At 36.8% G+C, this 24,845-nt stretch overlaps 1 protein-coding gene across 1 annotated transcript; it reads right to left on the bottom strand.

The window, feature by feature from the left end:
- Nucleotides 1–22,878, bottom strand: CBR4 (carbonyl reductase 4). The gene is made up of 5 exons (XM_021698902.2): nucleotides 22,595–22,878; nucleotides 20,397–20,517; nucleotides 19,538–19,674; nucleotides 16,519–16,653; nucleotides 1–1,515 (listed from the first exon to the last, which is right to left on the bottom strand). Exons 1-5 carry the CDS (start codon nucleotides 22,734–22,736, stop codon nucleotides 1,337–1,339), a joined length of 714 nt encoding a protein of 237 aa, XP_021554577.1. The 5' UTR covers nucleotides 22,737–22,878; the 3' UTR covers nucleotides 1–1,336.
- Between the last annotated feature and the right edge of the window lie 1,967 nt (nucleotides 22,879–24,845).

Below are 24,845 nucleotides of genomic sequence, written 5' to 3'. Positions count from 1 at the left end.
TGCCCTAAAATAACTTTTAAGGAATCAGAAAGCTTGATGTAGAATTTAGATCTGACTTTATTACCTTTTATTTTTTATTTTTACTACCTTTATCACATTGCATTTATTTAGTATCCTCTTCACACCTTTGCACCGCCTTGCAATATAAAATTAAATCTGTTTACATAAAATAATGTTCAGCTCCAATAAAATTATAAAAAGATTACTTTTTAAAATGCAGTAAACATTTAAAACATATTTTGAAATGATAAATAAAAATCAACATGAATCCAGTGACATTATCCCCCACATTATGTAAAATATCACATTATTCCCCACAAAAGAGTTCAATGCAAAAGAGTTCAATGCAAAATAAATGTTGCCTGATATTTTACATTCAATTTGTGTCTTTACCTCTCTATTCTCAGGCAGATATTTTCTCTTAAAAGTAATGCTTTAACTGTTCCTTATGAAGACATCTTACTCATTGTTACTGCATATTTATTTATCATTTATGACTGTTCATTAGTAAGTATTTCTGAATTTTAGGGTAAAAATCATATTATGTTCATTCATACAAAATAATCTTAATTTTTAAAATGTCATTATTTGTTATACTATTTTTAAGTAGTTTGCTAAACTGAGTGTTTTGTGGGTTAAACACACACAAAAAAACTACTTCTATTTCCTAAGTTGATAAGAACTCAGCTCATTCCTATACCTGATATTAAAACCTTAAGGGTTAATCTTCATCATCTTTGAGAATTTCTAAAGAATGGGTCAACTATACCACACTTGCATTTGTAAATTATTTTGCCCAGAGGCTTAATCAGGAATAATGCACTCAAAGAAACCAGACTCTAAATTCATGCCAAATAAAATGATAATTTTTTTTCAACCTGTATAAAAATTGATCTTCTAAGGCATATGGAAAAGGAATACAATGTTTAACCAGCAGGACTGCTCAAGTACTGACAACTAAAATACTCCTTAGCAATGGCCCAAACGTTAACTTCTAGAGAATTTTGACTGATAGAATAAAATAATTCATGCTAATTAGATTATATAATTTTGCCACTTTTGAGACAAAATATATAAATTAAAATAGTGTCGGTTTATATCACTTGCAAATGTCTATATACTAAAATTGCTACAGCCTATAAGGTACATACCACTTAGAAAACACAAATGGTCACACACTGCTCTTTTCAGGTATATTCACATAAAGATGAAAATCAGTATTTGTAGCATCAACAGGTCTGATGAGCAAATGTCACCCATGTAGGTATGACTGTCAAATCAATAGCCAAAGTGTGCCCTTGATTATAATCACTATTGTAGCTGAATAATCTGTAAATTATATCATGAGTTGTAATCCCCCATCCACTACCAGAACATGCCCTGTAATATATGGTGATTCTAAAAGAAACACAACCGCATGTGCCACATCAACAGGTTCTCCAAACCTCCCAAGAGGGATATTTTTCTTTAAATGTTCTTCTTTCAAGTCTTTCGTCATATCTGTGTGAACAAATCCTAAAAGAGAAATGTTTATTTAGTTGAAAAGGGTAGACACTAAGCCATCTGCTCAATTTCAAGTAAATACAAATTTGCTCCTGAAAATTTGAGATTATTAACAAACTTGTTTAGGAAATACAGAGTTCTGCTAGCAGTCAAGTAACCAAGTCTACATTTTTATTCAATTTAACTCAATGAACATTTACTGAACACCAAAACATTCGATTCCCAAATATTTGGCCCAACTCCTAGCATAATATAAGTGGGTAGATACAAACATGAATAAAAATTCCATTCCTTCAGGAACCTGTAGTTTATGGAAGAAACACTCACTTGTCCCACTAAATATAATAAAAGGTCATCTGGTGAATACCCTTACACACAAACTACCACAAAGAAGTAATTTTCACTTCATTGGGGGTAGAGGGGTAATAGGGTTAGAGGGAAGAAAGGTGGTCACATGAACTGATTTGGCAGGTCTGACAAAAATTAGTTTTGTTTGCTATAGCTAAGATAGCTGATGATCAGAAAGAACAGTATTCCCAATATTCATATAAGAAAAAAATCTTATGGAATGATCCTATTCTGGTGCAAGTATATACTTAAAATTCAAAATTTAACATGGCATTAGTAAATGAAATGAAGCTTAAAGAGAACATTTTCTAAAGTATATGGTTCTGTGGTATAAAGTACCGCATAATATACTAAACAACCAATTCTAAATGACTCATATAATAGAAATATGCCAGAACTATAAATTTATTAAGAAAATCTAGTGAGATTACTCTGAGACAAATACATATTTAAAATACTTAACTTACAAAATCAGTATACTATACATTACTCAATCATTTAAACTTTTAAAAAGAGAGCAAATAATTAATCCTCATGAAAGAAAAAAGATTTAATTTTAAGGTCATGAAAAATACATGGACTAAAAGACATGTGAAGTGAAAGATTAATGTGCAACCTCAAGAACAGTTTTCAAAAAAAGAAAGAACAGTTTTCAGACTGGCTTGTACTAAAATTAAATCATTTGTAATTCAAACTGTAATTTAATCTAAAAACACTGCCATTTGAAGTATCAGGATAAATGTGAACTAAATACTGTATTAAGAATTAACCTAAGGTCATTGGTTTATTATGTAATACTATGTTATTATTTAATTTTTCTTTGCCTTAGGTTTCACTTATAAATATTTAAACAGTTTCTTAAAAGTCTTCTGAGAAATAATCATAGATTTTTCTATCATGAAGCCTACAACAGTGACAGCTTTCTTAGGGAAAAACTAGAAACAAGCTGAATGTCTTTCAAAAGGGAACTATTTGAAGAAATCATGGTATAGCCACACAGTAGAACAATATGCAGCTATTAAAAATGATGCTATGAAGTACATTTATATTAAAAAGGTTACAAGTGCATTATAACCCCATTAAAAAGAAAACAAAATATATATACTAATGACTAAAACAACCACCAAAATATTAACAGTGACTATCACTAAATACTATTATTACAAGTGATGATTTTTACTTTCTTCTCTGCACTTGTCTGTACTTTCCAAATTGTCTACAACATATGTATATTATTTTGGTATTCAAATAAATAGTTATTGAAAAAGATGCACAGTACTAACTTCAAATTGTCTGAAATGAGGACCTGGAATAAAAAAACAATGTTTTTTTTTTGTGTTTCATTGTGAAATATGACCTCCTCTGCCATTAAATCTTACCACATTTATTTAAAAAGTCCACCCCACTTACTTCAATCCCTTTCATCTTTAAGAACAATGAGATGGCCAGAAGGAATGCAAGAATATAGAGAAGTACATGCTGCAGATAATAACAACACTGGATGACCAGCCTCTGCAGAATTTCAAGTGAACTGTAAATGAAACCTCATCTACCATGAAGAGTCATAATAATTAATAGGCAATCCAATTACCTTAAAAAGCACTATCATGGGACTTCCTGATATCCAGTTTTATGTCTTTGGACACACTTATTTTCAAAAATACCTCAGAGTATATTAGGGGGAAAAAACTCATCTCACATATTCAAAAAACTGAATTAATTAAAATTATGAATGTAACATTAAAGATCACATTATCTTCTCAAGGAGTTCATGATACACTTACTTTATTCTAAGGTTGTTTTGAATTCTGGCAAAACTGGCATAAAATATTTCCCCACTAACTCTCAACACCCTCAGCAGAAAATCAATAATGTTTTTTAATCTTAAAGGAAAAAACTCGGGGTGCCTGGGTGGCTCAGTCAGTTGAGTGTTCGACTCTTCATTTCAGTTCTGGTCTTGATCTTGGGGTCGTGGAATCAAGCCCCGCATTAGACTCCTCACTCAGCAGGGAGTCCCCTTGAGGTCTCTCTCTCCCTCTGCTCTTCCCCCAGCTCTTTCTCTCTCTCTAAAGTAAATAAAACTTTAGAAAAAAATTCAAAAAAACTACAGTAAAAATGTTTTTGCTAGAAAGACCTTGTAACGATGAGTTAGCAAATTCCAGGCTCAACTTCCGGTGAGCTTTTTGGGTTCTGGTGACTTTTTCTCAAAAGCAGCATTTTGGGATAAAAAGACCACTGGATTAGGAAACACTAAACTAGATTCTGGTTCCCTACTCTGCTAATACTATCAAAGCTATGACCTAAGCAAAGTCATGTACTACCTAAAACTGTATGACTGTTTCTGTATCATAAAATAAGTGAAGTAGATTGAAAATGATGGATCCCTGAGATGTCTTTTAGCTCTACAAAACTATGATTCAAAGATGAAAAGTATGCCTCATTAAATGACAACTTTCCTTGAAGATTAGGAAAGTGAGCTCCCCTAGAAGAACCCTCAGTTCCTACATTGGTAGCTGGGTGGATAATTAGAATAGCTCCAATTCAGGAAGCACTGATGCTAATCTAGGTTTTTATTCATTCTGTGCAGAAAGAAACAGATTTGGGTGGATGTCAGTCCCGGCATGTTTGTCCTTTTGGAGACAGAGTAAGGCCACACAATCTGGGAGAGGCCATCTGAAGGCATTTCCACCTTGGAAAAAAAGGCAGGTCTAGAACAGAGCATGAGGTACAGAAAGGCAAACCTTGGACAGGAAGAGAGACTTAGACAGTGAGATACGTTTAAGAACAATTCCACTGAGATGGAAAGAAGTCTTATGCCACATAGATATAGGCCATGAGGACAGACTATATTCTTCCAAAGAACAACCAAATAAGCCAGAAACATGGAATAGATAAAGGCTAATATCTTGAAGCTTTTGATAAGGTCTTGTTCAACGTTACAGCCTAGATTCAGCCCTGCCATAGTCTGTGTCCACGTTAGGTCAAATTTGAGAAGGAGGGGTACCATCTGAATCCAGCAATGGACTCATGATGTTCAGATACCCACCTCACTTGAAGATTCTCCCTCCCCTGCTCAAGCTTGGAAGATAAGGGTGTTATTTCACAAGGGGAAGTCTGCCACAGATTCTCCCCAGGTCTATGAACGGGTAATTATAATGACAAACCTCATGGGATAGCTGCTAGCCAACCCTGAATGCTAGACAGAAAGACTAAAATAAAGTGGGCATCAGAGGCCAAGTTGAAAGGAAGGGATTAATTCACCAATACTGGCTTTTCTTCTTTGATTATGTTTGATATGGAGACCGAGAACATACCCAAAGACCCAAGAGCAGCTTGGGTCTCAACATTACCAGCAGCTTTTTTTTTTAATTAACAGACTTATTTTTAGAGCAGTTTTAGGTTTACAGAAAAACTGAGCATAAAATAGAGGGGGTTCCCATATACTCCCCTATCACATTACCCCTATTTTCCCCAATTATTTATAGCTTGCCTTAGGGTGGTACATTTGATGGTCCAATATTGATACGTTATTAAGTAAAGTCCATAGTTTACATTAGCGTTCACCCTTTGGCTGGTATAGTTCTATGTTTTGACAAACATAAAACGTAACATATCCACCATTACAGTATCATACAGAATAAATTTACTGCCCTAAAAATCTATCTGCAGCTTTTAAAAACTCATGTAAATCTTTACCAAATTTATCAGAAATCAGATAAAAAATGTGAAGCTAATCTCAAATGACTCCAGGGTCTACCAGATTTCAATGTCATTTTATGCTATAGCTCATAAACCCTGTGATCCTCATTTATAAATACATTGGCAACCCAGGTCACTGCATATGAACAGCCTATTGGATTCTCTATCATATATCATAGGACCTGAGCAGAGATTTTAGCAGTCCTTAAACATTTCACATACTCATTTTTGTGCCTGTATTGCTCTCCAGTTTGTGCTCTCTCCTTGGTCTAATAGGACTCTCTTCCATATCATTCTGTCACTTTATTTATAAAGTTCTGGAAATTCTGCTCTCCTTCTCACTTTACTATGTATGTATTTACAATGCCTTTCAAGCTGGGCTATGAAAATTAGAAACTACCAGCAGGTGCCACTGACCAACAAATGATGTTACTGATCACTTGGACAAATTAGAGGTTTCCAGCTGGAAACAAACCTTAACCTTAAACCAACAAATAAATAACTGAAATGACATGCACTCAACTTAAAACAAGGATACTTCTACTTTAGTTCCACATACATGACAACACACTCAGTAGATCTTTTTTAAAAAGGTACAGATAGGAGCACCTGGATGGCTCAGTTGGTTAAGCGCCCGCCTCTTGGTTTTGGCTCAGGTCATGATCAAGCCCTGTGTCGGGCTGTGCAGTGGTTGTGGAGCCTGCTTAAGATTCTCTCTCTCCCTTTCCCTCTGCCCCACCCCTACTCCCTCCCTCCCTAAAAATAATAATAATAATAATAAATTAAAAGGTATAGATATACTCTTCCACATAAAAGCAAGTACATGGTTCTTGTCCAATAAGAATTTATATTTGATAAATTCTAAAGAAAATGTATTTCTTTTATCCATTTTTTTGGCTAGCTATATAAATAAACAGCATTTCACTTCCATATTAGTTGATCACTATTTTAGTTTTGAAAGCTTTTATATACAACACAGACCATATATTTAAATAAGACACCAGGATTTTAGCCTATCACCAATATTAACATTTATAGGATGTATATTATTTGATACATCTACTGCCTCAGGTTTTGATTCTCTGGTATATAGAAAGAACTGAAATAACCTAGACACTTTTCTTTTTAAAGGAGAACAGGCTGTTGCCAAAAACTAGACCAAAATTTTAACCCAGAACAAATTCATATATCTTAATACTGTGTTAGTAAAAGTGTACAGGGAAGCAGTGTGAAAAATCAACTCCGTACCAAATAGCACATAAAAGGACCTAGAATAACACCTGTTTTGAGTAGCTGCCAAGCTTACACAAACATTTGTCAACAAGATTTTCTCCAAGTAGTAAACATAAAAGCTCTTCAACTTAAAAAAGGGGGGTGGGGGTATGGATACTAAGGTACCCTACAGAAATAAATGCAATGCTGTACTATTTGTCAAAATTTAAAATGCATATACCCTTTGAGTCTTGGCAGTTTTGTTCCCAGAATTACACTCATTATACTCATACATATACAAAATAAATTACATACAAGTACTGTCACTGCATTATTAATTGTAATGGCAAAAGTTCAGAAGCAATCTAACTGCCCATCAAGAGGCAACAGTTATTAAATCCACTATGGTACAGCCATAAGACAGACATTACTGTCTTTTCATTCAGCCATTAAAAGTAACACAGCAGTCACATAAGACCACATATTGTATGATTTGGTTTATATGAACTGTCCCAGAATAGGGGAATCTACAGAGACACAAAGGTTAGTGGTTGCCAGAAGCTGGGGAGATTGGAGGGAAATGGGGAGTGAATGCTAAAGGCTACAGGTTTCTTTTGGGATGATGAAAATGTTCTAAAATGTATTGTGGTAATGATAGAACAATTCTGTAACTATACTAAAACCACTGATTTGTACACTTTAAATGGGTGAATTGTATGATATGTGAGTTGTATTTCCATAAAGCTGTTATTTTAAAAAGTAAAGTAGTTCTATACGGAATAATATGGAATCAACTCCAAAAAACTGTATTATGAATAAAGCAAGATACAGAACACTGAATAGTATGATACAACTTGTTTTCTTTTTACATATGTATTTATATATCCATATAAATAAACACAGATGTATATTTATATATTATATGCATACACACACACATTTTACTGGCTTGTATATGAAATACCAAAGACACTAATTAACAGTAATTGCTTTGGAGGAAAGAAACTAGATGACTAAGGGAGAGAAGACTCACTTTTCAATCTATGCCTTTTTGTACTTCTGAATTTAGTACCGTGTTTGTACTATCTATTGAGAACCCTTTTTTTTAAAGTAATGTATCCATTATAGTTTCAATTTTTTAAAGGTTACTGTAGTTTTTATTTATTTATTTATTTGAGAGAGAGAGAGAGAGAGAGAAGGACCAGGGGTAGGGGCAGAGGGAGAGGGAAAAGCAGACTTCCTGCTAAGCAGGGAGCCTGATGTGGGGCTCAATCCCAAGACCCTGGGATCATGACCTGAGCCAAAGGCAGACACTTAACCGACTGAGCCACCCAAGCGCCCCTATAGTTTCAATTTATCAAATATTCTGTTTCTCATATTAAATATTTCCTAATCAGTAAGATTTATCCATGATGAGAAATTTTATATTTGAATACCAACGCTTAGTAACTAACTGATCTTTAAAAAGTCAGTAACATTAGGCAGTAAATAATAGCCTAATTTATTATTTTCCCCATTTCTTGATTTTCCTGTTACGATTTGCTTCTTAACTGTTTTCCTTAACTGTAAACTCCATTTGAAGGTGACCAGGAAAACTGACATAAGAAGAAACATATTTGTTAATTCTGAGGCTTGTCAGTTCTAATTAAAAGATCTGGTGATGAAATGGTTTGAAATTACTACCAAAAATAAATAATCCATACAATCAATTTAATTCTTCTACTTCAAACTGCACTTTGCTTCTGACCAATAAAGCATATTCATACTATGAATCCTGCTAAATATATATGGCCAATAATAAAGGTCACCCTATGAAACGACCACATTTTTAGCAATAGGTTTTTTCCTGTAATGCAAATTGTGCTAGAAAGTAAGATCTTTAAGAAAGGCTATACAACCACACTTCCATTAACACTCCTAAAAATTCCCTTTGTATACAAACTGGATTCCCCACTACTTAGCCTGTTGCCTTGACAACTGATTCATTCTGACAAAATTAAGCATTCCTTCTTCAGTGTTTCCATAGCATCATATATGTTCCTCTACTTTACATCCATCATACAGCATTGTAATTATTTGTTTATATGTCTGTCTTTCTCACTGTGCTTAGCTCCTTGTAGCAGAATATCTTATGCATTTCTTATAATTTGGGAACCCTTGCATAGAGGAGAGAGTCCAGAAAAATCTGCTGAGTTATTATGAGTTAGAAACATGTGCATTACCCTTAAATCATCTCGCTTTTAAATCATCATGAACTAGAATTAACTCTTCATCACCCACACTACTGCAATCCCTTAACAGAGGGAAGCAAATACATGCAGCCCCAAATCACAAATACTCTATTCTATATATGGCTAAACTAGGGTAACATTAAAATCAATCAGGTTGCATAAGCATATACAAAAGCAGTGTCAAAATGACAGTACAAGTTTTGGATTTTCTTTTTTTTCCCTCTAAAATGGTTTTATCTAAACCAGAGTCATTTATCAAGTGTTCATGGATTTGGAATGCTTGAATTTAGCCAGCCTCTGTGATTGAACAATGAACTGAGATGAAGACACATAACAGAGCACAAAGGTTATCAGGACATTTTGACATTTCCCTAATCCCTGCTAGTTTAGCATCACTGCCAAATAAAAGACCAATCCCAGGGGTGCCTGGGTGGCTCAGTCGGTTAAGCGTCTGCCTTCAGCTCAGGTCATGATCCCAGGGTCCTGGGATCAAGCCCCACGTCGGGCTCCCTGCTCAGCAGGGAGTCTCCTCTCTCTCTCCCCCTGCCTGTGCTCTCTCTTGCGCTCTCTCTCTTTCAAATAAACCAACCAACCAACAAACCAATCCCAGCACAAAGCTGGAACCATCAGTGACTTGAAATGGAAAGGTGGCATAGGTCTACTCCAGCCTACTCTTACAAACAACCAATGAACCAAAAGGTCTTTTCTGTATAGATAATCAATTCTTCAATAACTACAGTAAAGTAGGACAAAGATTCCATGGCTAACTGGCAGAGGTGTATGAAAACAATCATTTCATTCAAAAGTCAAGTAAATACCTAACCCAAATTTTTATCACACCAAAGAAGGATACTGTAGATATGAGTTTTAGCATATTTTTATCACCCTCTTAACTAGTCCAGGTTTTGTGTATGTTTTGGGGTTTTTTAAATATCCATTTGGTCCAAAGACAGTTTCTACTTTTTATAATGCCACGGTCTCATGTCTTTAATAAGTTAAACTTTTGTTTATACTACCTACATTCTGCTGAACTGATGAAACACAAAGAACTCTAATTTCCAGATAAATGATTTTTGACGTTATTGCGGGACTTCTTGAGATTTTTTAAAATATTGAACTATAATGTTTTCTTAAAACTAGAATCTACTTTGTTACATGGTCTGCTTGTAAATCTGTGGAATCCCAGATACTTGAGGCAGCATACATAATTTTCATTTTGTATTTCTAACTGGATTAGTACTAATTTTATACATGTTTAACTGATCTGTGTACTTTGGAATGCCACTTGGATAAGGTTTCTCACTAATCTGAAAGTCATCACAATTAATACTTGCACATTTGACATTTCTGGCCCTACTTTGGCTGAAGAATGATGTACAGTTATGAATATTTTGCATTTCATGAGGAGAACTTAATATGTTTTTATGTAGGTATTTTAAAGAAATTTTAACTGCTTTTATATCCTGTGAACTAAACACACTGCATAGCACTGAGTCTTCTGATAGATGCCTATATGCTGCATTGTTTCAGTCACTTCTGGGAGGTCCCATAACATTTGTAGATCATAACAGAGAAGCATCTAAAACATGGCCCCTTTCTCACCTAGGTGGCTCAGTCGGTTAAGCATCCAACTCTTGATTTCAGCTTAGGTCATGATCTCAGTCATGAGATTGAGCCCCGCATCGGACACCACACTCGGGGGGGGGGGAGTCTGCTTCTCTCCCTCTCCTACTCCTTCTCCCTCTGTGCACGCTCACTCTCTCTATATAAATAAATAAATCTTAAAAAACATTTAAAAATAAAATAAAAAATAAAACATGGCCCCCTTCTCAAACTGAGCAACAACCTTTTCAAGACAAGCTTTGGCAAAAGTTTTCCCTTATAATTCTGTATTCTTATTTTGGTCTAAGTGGAGGTTGGTTTTGTAACTCTGTCTTGAAGATTGTATCAACACACTCACACTTCATCCTATTTTCCTCTGTCCTACAGATTACTTAGCACACTGTGAAAATGTAAGTTGAAGAAGGAAATTCTAAGAGTTAGTGATTTGTAGAATGCTTTGTGTTCATGAGTACAGACAGCTACTGAGTGGAACAGAACTTGTTTAAAATTTAAGGCAATTAATTTGGGTTTTTTTTTTTTTTTAAAGATTTTATTTATTTATTTGACAGAGAGAGAGACAGTGAGAGAGGGAACATAAGCGGGGGAGTGGGAGAGGGAGAAGGAGGCCTCCCGCCGAGCAAGGAGTCTGATGTGGGGCCCGATCCCAGGACCCCGAGATCATGACCCGAGCTGAAGGCAGTTGCTTAACCGAATAAGTCACCCAGGTGCCCCAAGGCAATTAATCTGAAGATCAACAAACCAGCTGTAAATTGTATATTTAAATTTATTTTAAAAGCCTTAGCGTAAGTTAAGAATTGGAAAATTTCTTTAGCCTTTAGCAAGCTACACTGTAATTCTAATCATTGTTTTAATATTTTCCAATTATCTATAACTGACAGACCAAGTTAATTGGTTTTGCATCCCATTTAATCCATCAGTATTTTCAAGCCACGAGGAATGCCCAAAGTAAGCACAATAAAAGGAACACGTGCACAATAATGTCCTACTTGTCTTCTTGAGAAGTCTCTGATTTCTGTGTACTTAGCTCAAATCAAACTTGCTTTGTATTACAAGTGAATTGCATCTCTACTAGCTTGGTTTTTCCTACATCTTTAACAAGAAGTGTTCCTCATAGATTTTCTCCAGGAAGCTAGCTAGCTCTACTATAAGCTTCCCACTGTGACTTTGTTACTATTTTGAAAATTATTAAATTATTAAAAATTATTAAACAGCCACATCTATTAAACAGTCATCTTCATTGTTGGCCACTCCAACATATGTCTGGTTTTAGAAACCTTAGTTTCTCTAAGCAGTGCCTCGTGCATATGTAATAGTACTTTTTGGTGCCAGAGTATTCAGTCTTATTTCTGTTACCATGGCCTACCACTTTCTTCCTCCCATGCCATCACATAATGAGCCTCAAAGCCCCCATCCAGGGCGCCTGGGTGGCTCAGTTGGTTAAGCGACTGCCTTCGGCTCAGGTCATGATCCTGGAGTCCCGGGATCGAGTCCCACATCGGGCTCCCTGCTCGGCAGGGAGTCTGCTTCTCCCTCTGACCCTCCCCCCTCTCATGTGCTCTCTCTCATTCTCTCTCTCTCAAATAAATAAATAAAATCTTAAAAAAAAAAAAAAAGCCCCCATCCATTTGTTAGAGACAACTACAGATAAAATCAGTTAAAATCTTGCTACTTCATAGACTGATTTTTTATTGTTATGTTAATCACCATACATTACATCATTAGTTTTTGATGTAGGCTTCCATGATTCATTGTTTGTGTATAACACCCAGTGCTCCATGCAGAACGTGCCTTCTTTAATACCCATCACCAAGCTAACCCATCCTCCCACCCCTTTTTTAAAATTTTTTATTGTTATGTTACTCACCATACATTACATCATTAGTTTTTGATGTAGTCATAGACTGATTTCTAAAAAGGTGTTTCTTCCTCCTGAGTCTGTGAAATTTTATCCTTCAAATTTTTCTTTGTGTTGAAATTCTAACATGAATCCTGGATAGCTCTCTAGGGTACAATGAGGCCCAGAGAAAGGCATTTTGTCTATTTTGAAAACAAACATGCGACCCCTGACAATTCTTTTTCTAAATACCGACTTTCTGGAGAAATCAGTATGTCAGTTATTGTACACGAATGGTTGGTGAAATATGCAAATGACATCACATATGCAGCCTTGTTTGATCATTTCCTCTGGTCTATACTGTTTTTTTTTTTTTTTTTTTTTAAAGATTTTATTTATTTGAGAGAGAGAGAGAGAGAGAGAAACAGCACGAGAGGGGAGAGGGTCAGAGGGAGAAGCAGGCTCCCCGCTGAGCCAGGAGCCCGATGTGGGACTCGATCCCAGGATTCCGGGACCATCACCTGAGCCAAAGGCAGTCGCTTAACCAACTGAGCCACCCAGGCACCCCCTCTGGTCTATACTGTTATTAAAAGCATACTATATTATAGGCCTATTCAAATATTTTAAATACAGAGAAGTATTGTTTCCGTAAGATAAACTTAAGAAATATATTTAGATAATATACGCATTACTTGGAAAACTCTGCTTTGACACTGACAAAGTCTAAATTAATTAACAAATGTATCCCAGTGAGCAATAAATCAATGGAACATTCCAAGAAGAGAGAAGGACACTTAAAATGGAAATAGTTCTCCAAAAGTATACAATTTGGAGTTCAACTAGTGGATATGTTACCAATATCCAACCCTCTGACCTAATTTGAAATTCTTACATTCAACTTTCAAGAGTTCTTAATTTATAACTGATTTTTAAATGAGAAGTTTCTCTTGTGTTTGAGAGTTTGAGAGTAATCATTTACTAGAAAATGCAATGTGGGGGCCCCTGGGTGGCTCAGTTGGTTAACTTGATTTTGGCACAGGTCGTGATCTCGGGGTCATGAGATCAAGCCCCACATCAGGCTCCACATTGGGTGTGGAGCCTGCTTAAGATTCTCTCTCTCCCTCACTCCCCATCTCTCTAAAATAAAAAAATAAAAAATGCAATGTGGTTTATGCAAGCAAAACAGCCTGGTATTACTCTTGGCCTCCTCCTTGAGGGTAGTGCAGACTGGCAGTGTGGGCAGGTGTAGCCACTTAAGTCCTGTCAAGACATAGTCATGCCCTCACATATTTCACTACTCAAGAATTTAGTAACAGTGAAAATTCCATGTTCCTATTCTGATACTCAGAAGTGCCTGATGATGCTGATGTACTTACAAACACAGGAACAATCTCTGTTATTATTGTACAAAGCCATAAGAGTATATTAATTATGTTTAAAAAGAAAAAAGTAAAACTGTCACTATTTGCAAATGACATGATAGCACATATACACACACACATATATATACATATACACACACACACACACGTATCACCCTAAAGAGTCCACCAAAAACCTACTAGCAGTAATAGATGAATTCAGTAAAGTTGCAGGATATGAATATAAAAATCTGTTGCATTTCTATAGACTAATAATGAACTAGAAGAAAGAAAAATGAAAAAACAATCCCATTTACAATTACACCAAAAAGGATAAAATACTTAGGAATAAACTTAACCAAGGAGGTGAAAGACCTAACTCTGAACCCTATAAGACACTGATGAAAAAACTGAAGATGACACAAAAAATGGAAAGATATTCCATGCTTGTGGATTAGAAGAACTGTTAAAATATCCACACTATCCACAGTAATCCCCATCAAAATACTAAATAGTAATTTTTCACAGAACTGGAACAAAGAATCCTAACATTTATATGGATTCACAGAAGACCCCAAATAGCCAAAACTATCTATCTATCTATTATTTAAGTAATCTCTGCACCCAATGTGGGGCCTGAACTCATGACCCCACGATCAAGAGTCACACACTCTACCAGTTGAGCCAGGCCAGGCACCCCTAGCCAAGACAATCTTGAGAAAGAAGAATGAAGCTGGAGGTATCACAATGCCAGATTTCACACTCTATCATAAAGCTACAGTAATCAAAGCAGTATGGTACTGGCACAAAAACAGACATATATATCAATGGAACAGAATGGACAGCCCAGAAATAAACCCACTCTTACATGGTCAATTAATCTATGACAAAGGTGACAAGAATATACAATGAAGAAAAGACAGTCTCTTCAATAAATGATGTTAAGAAAACTGGACAGCAAAAGAATGAAACTGGCCCGCTTTCTTACATCATACATAAAAATAAACTAAAAATGGATTAAAAATGTACATGTGTATTCTGAAACCATAAACCTCTTAAAAGAAAACACAGACAATAATATCTTGGACATTAGTCTTAGAAATATTTTTCTGGATCTATCTCCTCAGGCAAGGAAAACAAAAGCAAAAAGAAAAACTATTAGGATTACATCAAACTAAAAAGCTTCTGCACAGGGGAAAAAAAAAAAAAATCAACAAAACCAAAAGCAATCTACTGAATGGGAGAAGATATTTACAAATGATATAGCCAATAAGGAGTTAATATCCAAAATATATAAAGAACTTACACAACACCAAAAAAAACCCAAATAATCCCATTAAAAAATAGGCAAAAGACCTGAAATCAACATTTTTCCAAAGAAGACATACAGATGGCCAACAGATACATAAAAAGATACTCAACATCAATAATCATTGAGAAAATGCAAATTAAAATAACAATGAGATAGCACCTTACACCTGTCAGAAGGACTAGAGTCAAAAACATAAGAAATAGGGGCGCCTGGGTGGCTCACTCGTTAAGTGTCTGCCTTCCGCTCAGGTCATGATCCCAGGGTCCTGGGATCGAGCCCCGCATCGGGCTCCCTGCTCCGCGGGAAGCCTGCTTCTCCCTCTCCCATTCCCCCTGCTTGTATTCCCTCTCTCGCTGTGTCTCTCTCTGTCAAATAAATAAATAAAATCTTTAAAAAAAAAAAAAAAAGAAAGAAATAGCAAGTGTTAGCAAGAATGTGAAGAAAAGGAAACCCTTGGGCACCACTGGTGGGAAGGCAAACTGGCACAGCCACTATGGAAAACAGGACAGAGGATCCTCAATAAATTAAAAATACAAATACCATATAACCCATTAATTCTACTTCTAGTTATCTGTACAGAGAAAAGAAAAATACTAATTCATAAAATATATGCCCCCCTATGTTTAACATAGTATTATTTACAATAGCTAAGAAATGGAAATAACCTAAATGTGCATCCATGAGAGATGAATGGATAAAGAGGAGGTGATATATACACACAATGGAATATTACTCAACCATAAAAAAGAATGAAATCTTCTTGCCACTAAGTGGCAAGTATTATGCTAAGTGAATAAGAGAGTGAAAAAGACAAATAACATGAGTTCACTTATACATGGGATCTTAAAAACAAAACGAACCAACAAAAACAAACAGACTCGGGGCGCCTGGGTGGCTCAGTCGGTTAAGCGACTGCCTTCGGCTCAGGTCATGATCCCAGGGTCTGGGATCGAGCCCCGCGTCGGGCTCCCTGCTCAGCGGGGAGCCTGCTTCTCCCTTTCCCACTGCCCCTGCTTGTGTTCCCTCTCTCGCTGTGTCTTTCTCAAATAAATAAAATCTTTAAAAAAAACAAAACAGAAACAGACTCATAAATACAGAGAACTAATGGTTGCCAGAAGGGAGAGGGATGGAGGAACAGGCAAAATAGGTGAAGAGGATTAAGAGGTACAAGCTTCCAATCATAAATAAGTTGCAGGGATGGAAAGTACAGCATAAGGGATACAGTCAGTAATATTGTAATAACTTTATATAGTGACAGATGGTAGCTATACCTATCATGGTAAACATTTCGTGATATATGTAACTTTTGAATCACTGTATTGTACACCTGAAACAACGTAATACTGTATGTCAACTATACTTCAATTTTTAAAGAAAGAAAAAGTTTTCACTGACCTGGTGCGACTACATTCACTCTAATTTTCTTTCTTGCTACCTCCTTAGCAAGAGCGCGTGAAAATGCAACTACTCCTCCTTTACCTGCACTGTACACAGACTGGCCAGAATTGCCTTTTAAACCAATAATACTTCCTAGAAAAAATAAAACAAAAGCAAATTCAAACCAACTAATGGGCTATTTGAATATTTAGATAATTTACAGTAAACACACAAGGCACAAATCATTTTACCTTGTCCTTTACTAAAACTGGGAATTCTAACCACTATCATTTCAGTAGTAAGACTTAGGGTCTGAGTCTGCTCCAGATATAAACAGAAAACAGGTTCTGAAAGAAGCTTATGTAAAACCTCAAATGTCAGGCAGGGACTTGAGAACTGATCCATTAAATGAAAGAAACCCACTCTCATCTCTGAGTACGTCAGACATGGTTAAAGTCCTACAGTATTTATCAAGTCTTCTAGTAGGAAGAGGTTAAAACCAGAAAAAGTCAGATAAACGCTGATTAATTTTATGGTTCTACAACACAGAGATGAGGAGGTATTCATTTCCACCAAAAAAATAGTTCATCTGAAGATAAATCTCATTAAATTTGAACTACCATCAATCAAAATTAACAAAGGTTCAATTATAAACTTTTTGTAAAACTGCAATTTAGTAACTTCAATGATGTATCATAACTTGTACTGACTACTAAAGATTCTTGGGTGGTCTCATTTATATGAATATGAAAGAATAATTTCTAATTCAAATATCAACTGTATGCAAATAAATTCTTGCAAAACAGGAATGGGGAAGTGATTTTCTGCACCAGTGATCTCTACTTACGACATAAAAATTAATCAAGAACTTCACAAAACCTTTGAAAAAGTAATTTTATTTTAGGAAAACATCCCAAACACTTTTTACATTAGAGTCAACAAGTCCGATATTAAAATATCTGCCTTATATATTAAATGTCAGTGAATGACAGAGGAAGAGAACTGTGAAGCACAGAGAGAGAAAAGAAACATCAGACAGAGGAAACGCAGATAGACAGAAAAAGGGGAATCGGGGAGAAAGAGAAATCCAGAGAGACACAAAAAAGAAAGAAAAATATGGGCATGGAAGAAAGGCCAAATAGGAAGCTTTAGTTCATGCCACACACTATTGTCCATCTAGTCAATAACTGTTAACTTCTGAAATAATCAATGAACTTTCTAGCAGGTTAAAGTAGTCCTTTCTGTAAAAAGATTCTCTGATTTTTAATTATTTTTATTTACTTTTAGCACAATTCTAAAAGCTTTGCATGTACACAAAGGACTGACATGGGTTTTTAAAATATATCTAAAAAGGGGGTATTTTAGAGTTAAACAAATATACCCACATTATCAGGTGATCTATAGAGGCCAGTATACCAGCTTCTGAGAACCCAAAATCATTACCTGGCTATGTTAGAAGGCAAAGGTCGACTAATCTTTTTTTTTTTTTTTTTTAAAGATTTTATTTATTTATTTGACAGAGAGAGAGTTAGCGAGACCAGGAACACATGCAGCGGGTGTGGGAGAGGGAGAAGCAGGCTTCCCACGGAGCAGGGAGCCTGATGCGGGGCGATCCCAGGACCCTGGGAACATGACCTGAGCCGAAAGCAGACGCTTAACGACTGAGCCACCCAGGTGCTCCTAATCTTTTACTTTTTAATCATTTACTAATCTTTTTTAAGAAAACTCATTTCTTACATTTTTAAGAGTAAATGTCAAAAACGTTCTAATTCTTATTAGCACAGTATTCTTTTCTCATTTTCAAAAGAGAAAAACACTACATTTGGCTTGGAAAGCCATTTCCTATATTAAACAACAGGGTCATTTACTTTAACAGAGCAGCATTCCCCTTATGTGGCTTTTTAAGATATTACCATTTAAAATTAAAAGACAGATGATATGCTGCTATTTTCAAATTACCAAACTGAAATAGAATTGTAAGTCACTTTGCATTTTAAGGTCTACAAGCACATACTACATGGTTTATCTGCCCCATGGGTCAGATGAACGGAAGACTAGGGGTTACTTGCATTCATTCTAAAAAATTGAAAAGATTATTCCCTTAAGAAAACTTCCTCCTAAACCTCTGTATTAGATTTATTAGAGACACATGCAATAGCAGCTGTAGAGATCATTTAGTCCCCACCAAAAATTTTTCAATTCCTTATCCGTATTTTTTTTTTAAGATTTTATTTATTTATCTGACAGAGAAAGACACAGCGAGAGAGGGAACACAAGCAGGGGGACTGGGAGAGGGAGAAGCAGGCTTCCCGCGGAGCAGGGAGCCCGATGTGGGGCTCGATCCCAGGACCCTGGGATCGTGACCTGAGCTGAAGGCAGACGCCTAACGACTGAGCCACCCAGGTGCCCCCCTTATCCGTATTTTAAAAATCAGGTGTCACATGCAAATCAGGATGTCCAATTTCTCTTAAAATGTCAAATGGCTGGCAAAATGGAGACCAGATCTGTGCATAGCAGCAATCCACTGGATCCAAGCGGCGGCTGCCACTCTACATGGCTTCTGGACACCAAAGCTAGGCATCATTTGTTATATATCAAATTTTTCTAATACCTGGTGGTATCATTCAATTAACATCTGCTTGACCACTAGAGAGACGTGAATTTGTGATTCCTATTCTACCCAGTAATTGGTTAATCAAGTCATTTTTCCATAGATAGTAAAAAGACCCATTTCATGGGCGCCTGGGTGGCTCAGTTAGTTAAGCGACTGCCTTCGGCTCAGGTCATGATCCCGGAGTCCCTGGATCGAGTCCGGCATCGGGCTCCCTGCTTGGCAGTGAGTCTGCTTCTCCCTCTGACCCTCCTCCCTCTCATGTGCTCTCTCTCATTCTCTCTCTCTCAAATAAATAAATAAAATCTTAAAAAAAAAAAAAGACCCATTTCATTTAAGTTTCACACATGAATAAACTCTAAATTAGTCAATTAAATATTTTTATGGCACTATGAGATAAGTCTAATTTCACAGGTGAAGACTCACCTACATTAACAATAGACCCTCTCTGCTGTTGAATCATAGTCTTCAAGGCAACTTTACAAGTCAGCATGGAACCCAAGAGGTTAGTATGAAGCTGAGATATCATATCTTCAGTTTTTGTTCTTACTAAAAGGCTATCCCTACAAAAAAAAACAAAAAACAGTAGCATATAAATAAAAAATGGGATAAAAACAAATTCAGAAAGTCAAGAAATATATAACATTTTAACTGAAAATAGAGTATTAGGAATAGAGGTGAGCTAGAATACCTACAGAGTCCCATTTTAAACTTGATTTGAGGGGCATTAAAATAACTGATAAACCAGAACAGATATACCCAGAAGCAGGGTTGAGGGGCAAATATTCCTAACTGCTAAAAGTAATGCCATGCAGCCAAAATAGCTTGAATGAACTGAGCAACTGCCATTACAGTAAGCCCTGTTTAGCAAGAAAATATACTACTCTAATTATTATCCTAAATTCATCTTTTAAAAAGAAAAGAATACCTACTCTAATACCATTAAGTTATGAACTTATACAATGGTGACAGAAGTCAGAATAGTGGTTACCTGTAAGGTAGTATTCACTGGGAAGAAACTGAAGAGAGCCTTCTGGAGTGCTAGAAAAGTTCTATAGCTCAATATGGGTGTGACTGCAATGTTAAAATTGATCGAACTGTACCCTTACTGATATCTCACTATAAAAGATAAGAATGTATAGATAGATCAAATTTTAAAATATTTTTTTTTAAATACATACTTTCTTCCAATTAGAAGTACAGCAAGTTAATAGATTTACTCATACCAATCAAAAACATATTAGAAAAAAAAAATACGGGAAATGTACTTAAATTTGTGACCAACCTGTTAATTCCAGCTGCGTTTACCAAGAAATTAACTCGACCTAAATTTTTTTCCATCTCTTCAAATGTATTTTGAACATCACGTTCTTTGGCAACATCACAGCTAAATGCTAAATGATCTCCTGTACAACAAAATTAAATTAGCATTACTTATAAATTATAACTTCAATTTAAAAATTATTCAATACACGTTTCTTAAGCATCTACTATGAGCTAAGCCTGTGATTATTAGAACCTAGAGATAAAAGATTATGTCACGGATTCCTGCTCTCAAGGAGTTCAGTCCAATAAAACTGAGAGGGGGGTGGATGGGGAGTAAGAAGTAAAGTAATACTACAGAATTAAACCTTAAAACTTTTTTTTATCAAGAAAAAAATGGGAGGAGGGCCTTTTTGTGTTCATAAGGCTTTGTAAGATTCATCCAATAATATTTCTGGCTTTGACGGTGATCCCATGCTACTCGATTCAACAGTGTTCTGGGTTTTATATTTTTTTTTGAATTTATGTCTAATTCTGTTAGGTTTTTGTTAAATTGGTTTCCTAGTCCTGAGAATAAACCCTAGGGGTCTTGTACTTTTTTTTTTTTTTTTTAACTATGGCACATATATTACAGTAACTATTATTCAAGCCTGACCATTATAAAGCAGGAAGCTATAAAAAGAAAAAAAAATGCCAAAACTAAAAAACACAAAAAACCTTTACTAAAAACTTACTTACCCTTTTTAAAATGCCCACTTTTTAAAGATGTTTAAATACCAAAAGAATACATGTCAAAGAAAGCATTTTCCATTCAGTAATACATCATTTTAATACTCTAAATGTAGATTTTTTTTGAAAACTAAACAATTGCTTATTTTCTGGCTGACCTCGCCTAGTAGTTAACACTAAAATTACAACCTCATGCCTTTGGAAACAGTAAGCTTTCTGGGAAGTCACACTTTGTAGGTGAAAACCAATTGCTTATGGAACACATAATTCAAGGAAGTAAAAGGCCCAAAAGACTCCTCTGTGACCCACTTTCGACTTTCATCTGAAAACTTGTTGGGTTCACAACAACCCTCGAAGCTCAACCAAAAGTTTTAATCTACTCCAGCAAACACTAATGGCTTGGGATGACCCCCATAAGGAAAATCACTTTCTCACTCCTTTGTGACAGTAACATAATCGAAGTGAATATGAGCAGGAAGAAGCATTCACTGAAATTCTCCCTGCTCTGTAACTCGTTTTTTTTTCTCTCTAAACAGAGTCTAATATTTTCCCAACCCATGTGCACAATTAGAGTGAACCAATAAGTAACGTTGGAGGATACAGCTTCCAAATGCATCCCCAGCCTCTTCCCAATGCCTCCCTGATAATGAAGTGCATTTGCGCCTTCCAGTAACTAAATTGCAGCATCTCAGCATTTTTCGTTCATCGTAATTCTCCCTACCATCAAGGGACTTAAATTTGCAAAATAATGCAAAACAATTACTAACCCATTATTAATAAACAAAAAAAAAATTGGATTTTAAATGCAGTAAAAAGGAATCTGAAAATCTCAATTCTCCATTTGTAAAAGCCACCAAAACAATTTAATAACCTATTAAGTGGTTATGGATGTAGGAGAGCCAAAACAAGTGTATCTCAAAACCGGCTGGTACTCAAAAGAGTTTGTCTATGAAACACCGCTTTGTGCATTCGCACAGGGGCCAAAACAGCCCTCAAGAAAACTACAGCGAGCCTTTCAGGCCTGACACGCCTACCCTTCCTGCTTTTCCGCCCAGCCCCGTCTCCCGGCGGCGCCCCGGGACCTCGCGGCACAAGGGAACCCTTTACCCTGCATAAAAAATTAACTGTTGTGTGTCTCCCTTCTTCCAGACACCAAAACAAAACAACGCAACATCGTTAGCACTAGCCTCAGGGGGGTAGGTGCTTAATTAATAGGGCCTCACAAGACTGCTAAGACTCAAAGAAAACCCCAAGTGTTCAGCTCTTGGCGGCAGGCAGCGTGGCAGGGGATACTCTGCGGGGAACCGGGTGTTAAGGGGTTATCTGCCCAAACTGGTGTCCACACTCAGGACGGGGTGCTCCTAAACGCGGGTAGCTGAATTGCTAAACCTCAGAGCCGTAAAGGCCAGACCCCCTCGTTTTCAAACGAAGAAACTTCAGGCTCTCAGGACTGCAGCCACACAACTTGGACGACTCCAGTTCGGTACCTACCGCCGAGCTCACCGGCGGTGGCTTTGGCCACTTCCAGATTTCTGGCGATGATGGCCAATCGGTAGCCTTTTTGGGCCATTAACTGGGCCACTGCCCTCCCAATGCCCCTGGAGCCTCCGAAAACAGCACAGACTTTGTCCATTTTGCCCCGGGGAGTCGCAAACTCGGGAGGAAAGAGGGCTAAGAGTGGTGGCTCCTTTCCAGATTCTCTCTGGCTTTTAAACCACAGAGTCTCCTAAAAAAACGCAAACCGCCGAAGAAAAAAAAAAAAAAAAGAAAAAGAGAAAGAAGGAAAGCACCGCAACCTTCTGCCGCCGGACTTCGGCAACCCAGTAGGCGGGGAAGAGGCGCGAAGAGTACGACATCTACGCAACGACGTCAACGCGCACAGACTACCAGGCCCAGCGCCTTACGGGAGACGCGGGCGTGAAAGAGCCCGGGCGGCCGAGGACTGGCCTAGAAGGGCTGCGCTGCATGCTGGGACTTGTAGTCTTCACGCGGGAGAGGAAGAGGCGTGGTCTCACTGCTCAGTGGGAAATGTACTCAAGGCAATGAAGGAGGGTCAAGGTGACCTCCATACCCCTTGGGACGTGAGAGTCAGAATTAGAGTTCAGATGACCTACCATTCCAGTGTCCCTGGAACTAATGGGGTTAAGACGGTGGGCTTAACGTTTTAAAATCGTAACAGTCCCGTCAACCGAGATAAATTGATTATGGTAGTTAAAACCCAGAATATACATTATTCAGAGTTCCATTGTCTGCCTTACATCCAGGAATTGTTTTTTGGCTAAAGACTAAATGCCCTGCCTATTGAAGAAGTGATCCCCAAGTACCAGACTCACAGCTATCCTACCTGTCCCTCCCCCAAGTTGCAACGGAAATAGACCTCACCCCATCTGGATATTACCATTCATCCCAAGTGTGTTGCAAAGGCAGCTGCCTATCAAGAACACCATATATAACAGGAACTCAAGAAACGTTAGTTGAGTGATTGAATTGTCTTGCAGGATCGATGAAACAAGCATGGATGCTGCAAACAAAAACAGGTTCCTACAGTTCTAAAGAGAACGTGCTCAGTGTTCTGAGAGTTAAGCTAAAAGTTGAGCATTTGTTAACAAGGATACTATTAAAAGGAAGCATTTCTTGATAGAGTATAACTGCATTAGATGATTCAAAAAAGTAGAAGTTTCATGGGTCCTTCTACTAAAAAATATACAACCTGGGACAACAGGACCAATACACACAAACACTAACAAGTAGTCTGAAACCCTAAAGTGAAAAATGATATTAACACAAGAGCCCAGAGAAAAGGGAGGGAGGTCAATGAAAAAAATACAGGAGTGCTTGGAAAAGCTGGATTGGAGGACTGGATGCAGTCTGAATAAAAGGAGAAGAGAAAGAAAGGAAGGAAGGAAGAAAAGGAAAGAAGGAAGGTAGGAAGGAAGGAAGGAGAAAAAGAAAGAGAAAGAAAATATAAGCAAATCGGCTGTTTTTAAATTATTTTTATTTCACCTAGATCCAAAGGGATTTGAAATGGCTTGCAAAGATAACACAAGTAAAACTTCACACTCTTTAGGATGGCTCCTATCAATAACAACAACAAAAAGAAAGACAATGACAAGTGTTAATGAGGACGTGGAAAAACTGGCACCCTTCTGCACTTTTGGTGGGAATGTAAACTGGTACAATAGCTTTGGAAAACAGAATGGTGTTTCCGCAAAAGAATGAAAAATAGAATTACCATATAATCCAGTAATTCCATTTCAGGGTATATACGCAAAAGATTGAAGGCAGAAGCAGGAAATCAGGTGATATTTGTATACCCAGGTTCATAGCAGCGTTATTCATAATAGCTAAAAGGTGGAAGCAACCCAAAGGACCTTCAACAGATGGTGGATAAGCAAAATGTGGTACCCACACACAATGGAATAATCTTCAGCCTTAAAAAGGGAAGAAATTCTACAATATGCTACCACATAGATGAACCTTGAGGATATTATGCTAAACGAAATAAACATGTTACAAAAAAACAAATACTGTATAATTTCACTTATTTGAGGAAGTTAGAATAGTCACAATCATAGAGACAGAAAGCCGAATGGTGATTGCCAGAAGCTGGGGGTGGGAGGGATGGAGAATTATTGTTTAAAGGGTATAATGTTTCAGTTTTGTAACATGAAAAGTTCCTGAGAGGTTTTGGTGGTGATGGTTGCATAATATGACTGTGCTTAATAGTACTGAGCTGTACAGC

Source organism: Neomonachus schauinslandi, chromosome 2, assembly GCF_002201575.2.
Source record: "Neomonachus schauinslandi chromosome 2, ASM220157v2, whole genome shotgun sequence".
NCBI classification, from domain to species: domain Eukaryota; kingdom Metazoa; phylum Chordata; class Mammalia; order Carnivora; family Phocidae; genus Neomonachus; species Neomonachus schauinslandi.
Note: the sequence above shows the minus strand (reverse complement) of the source record. Positions and strands in the feature narration are given on the sequence as shown.

What these genes read in the sequence shown, in the direction of transcription:
- CBR4 (XM_021698902.2), bottom strand. Translation starts at nt 22,736, where the DNA reads ATGGACAAAGTCTGTGCTGTTTTCGGAGGCTCCAGGGGCATTGGGAGG. An exon ending in AACGCAGCTGGAATTAACAG is followed by an intron (nt 19,675 to 20,396) that starts GTTGGTCACAAA and finishes TTTTTTTTGTAG; the next exon opens with GGATAGCCTTTTAGTAAGAA. An exon ending in AGGGTCTATTGTTAATGTAG is followed by an intron (nt 16,654 to 19,537) that starts GTGAGTCTTCAC and finishes TATTTTTTCTAG; the next exon opens with GAAGTATTATTGGTTTAAAA.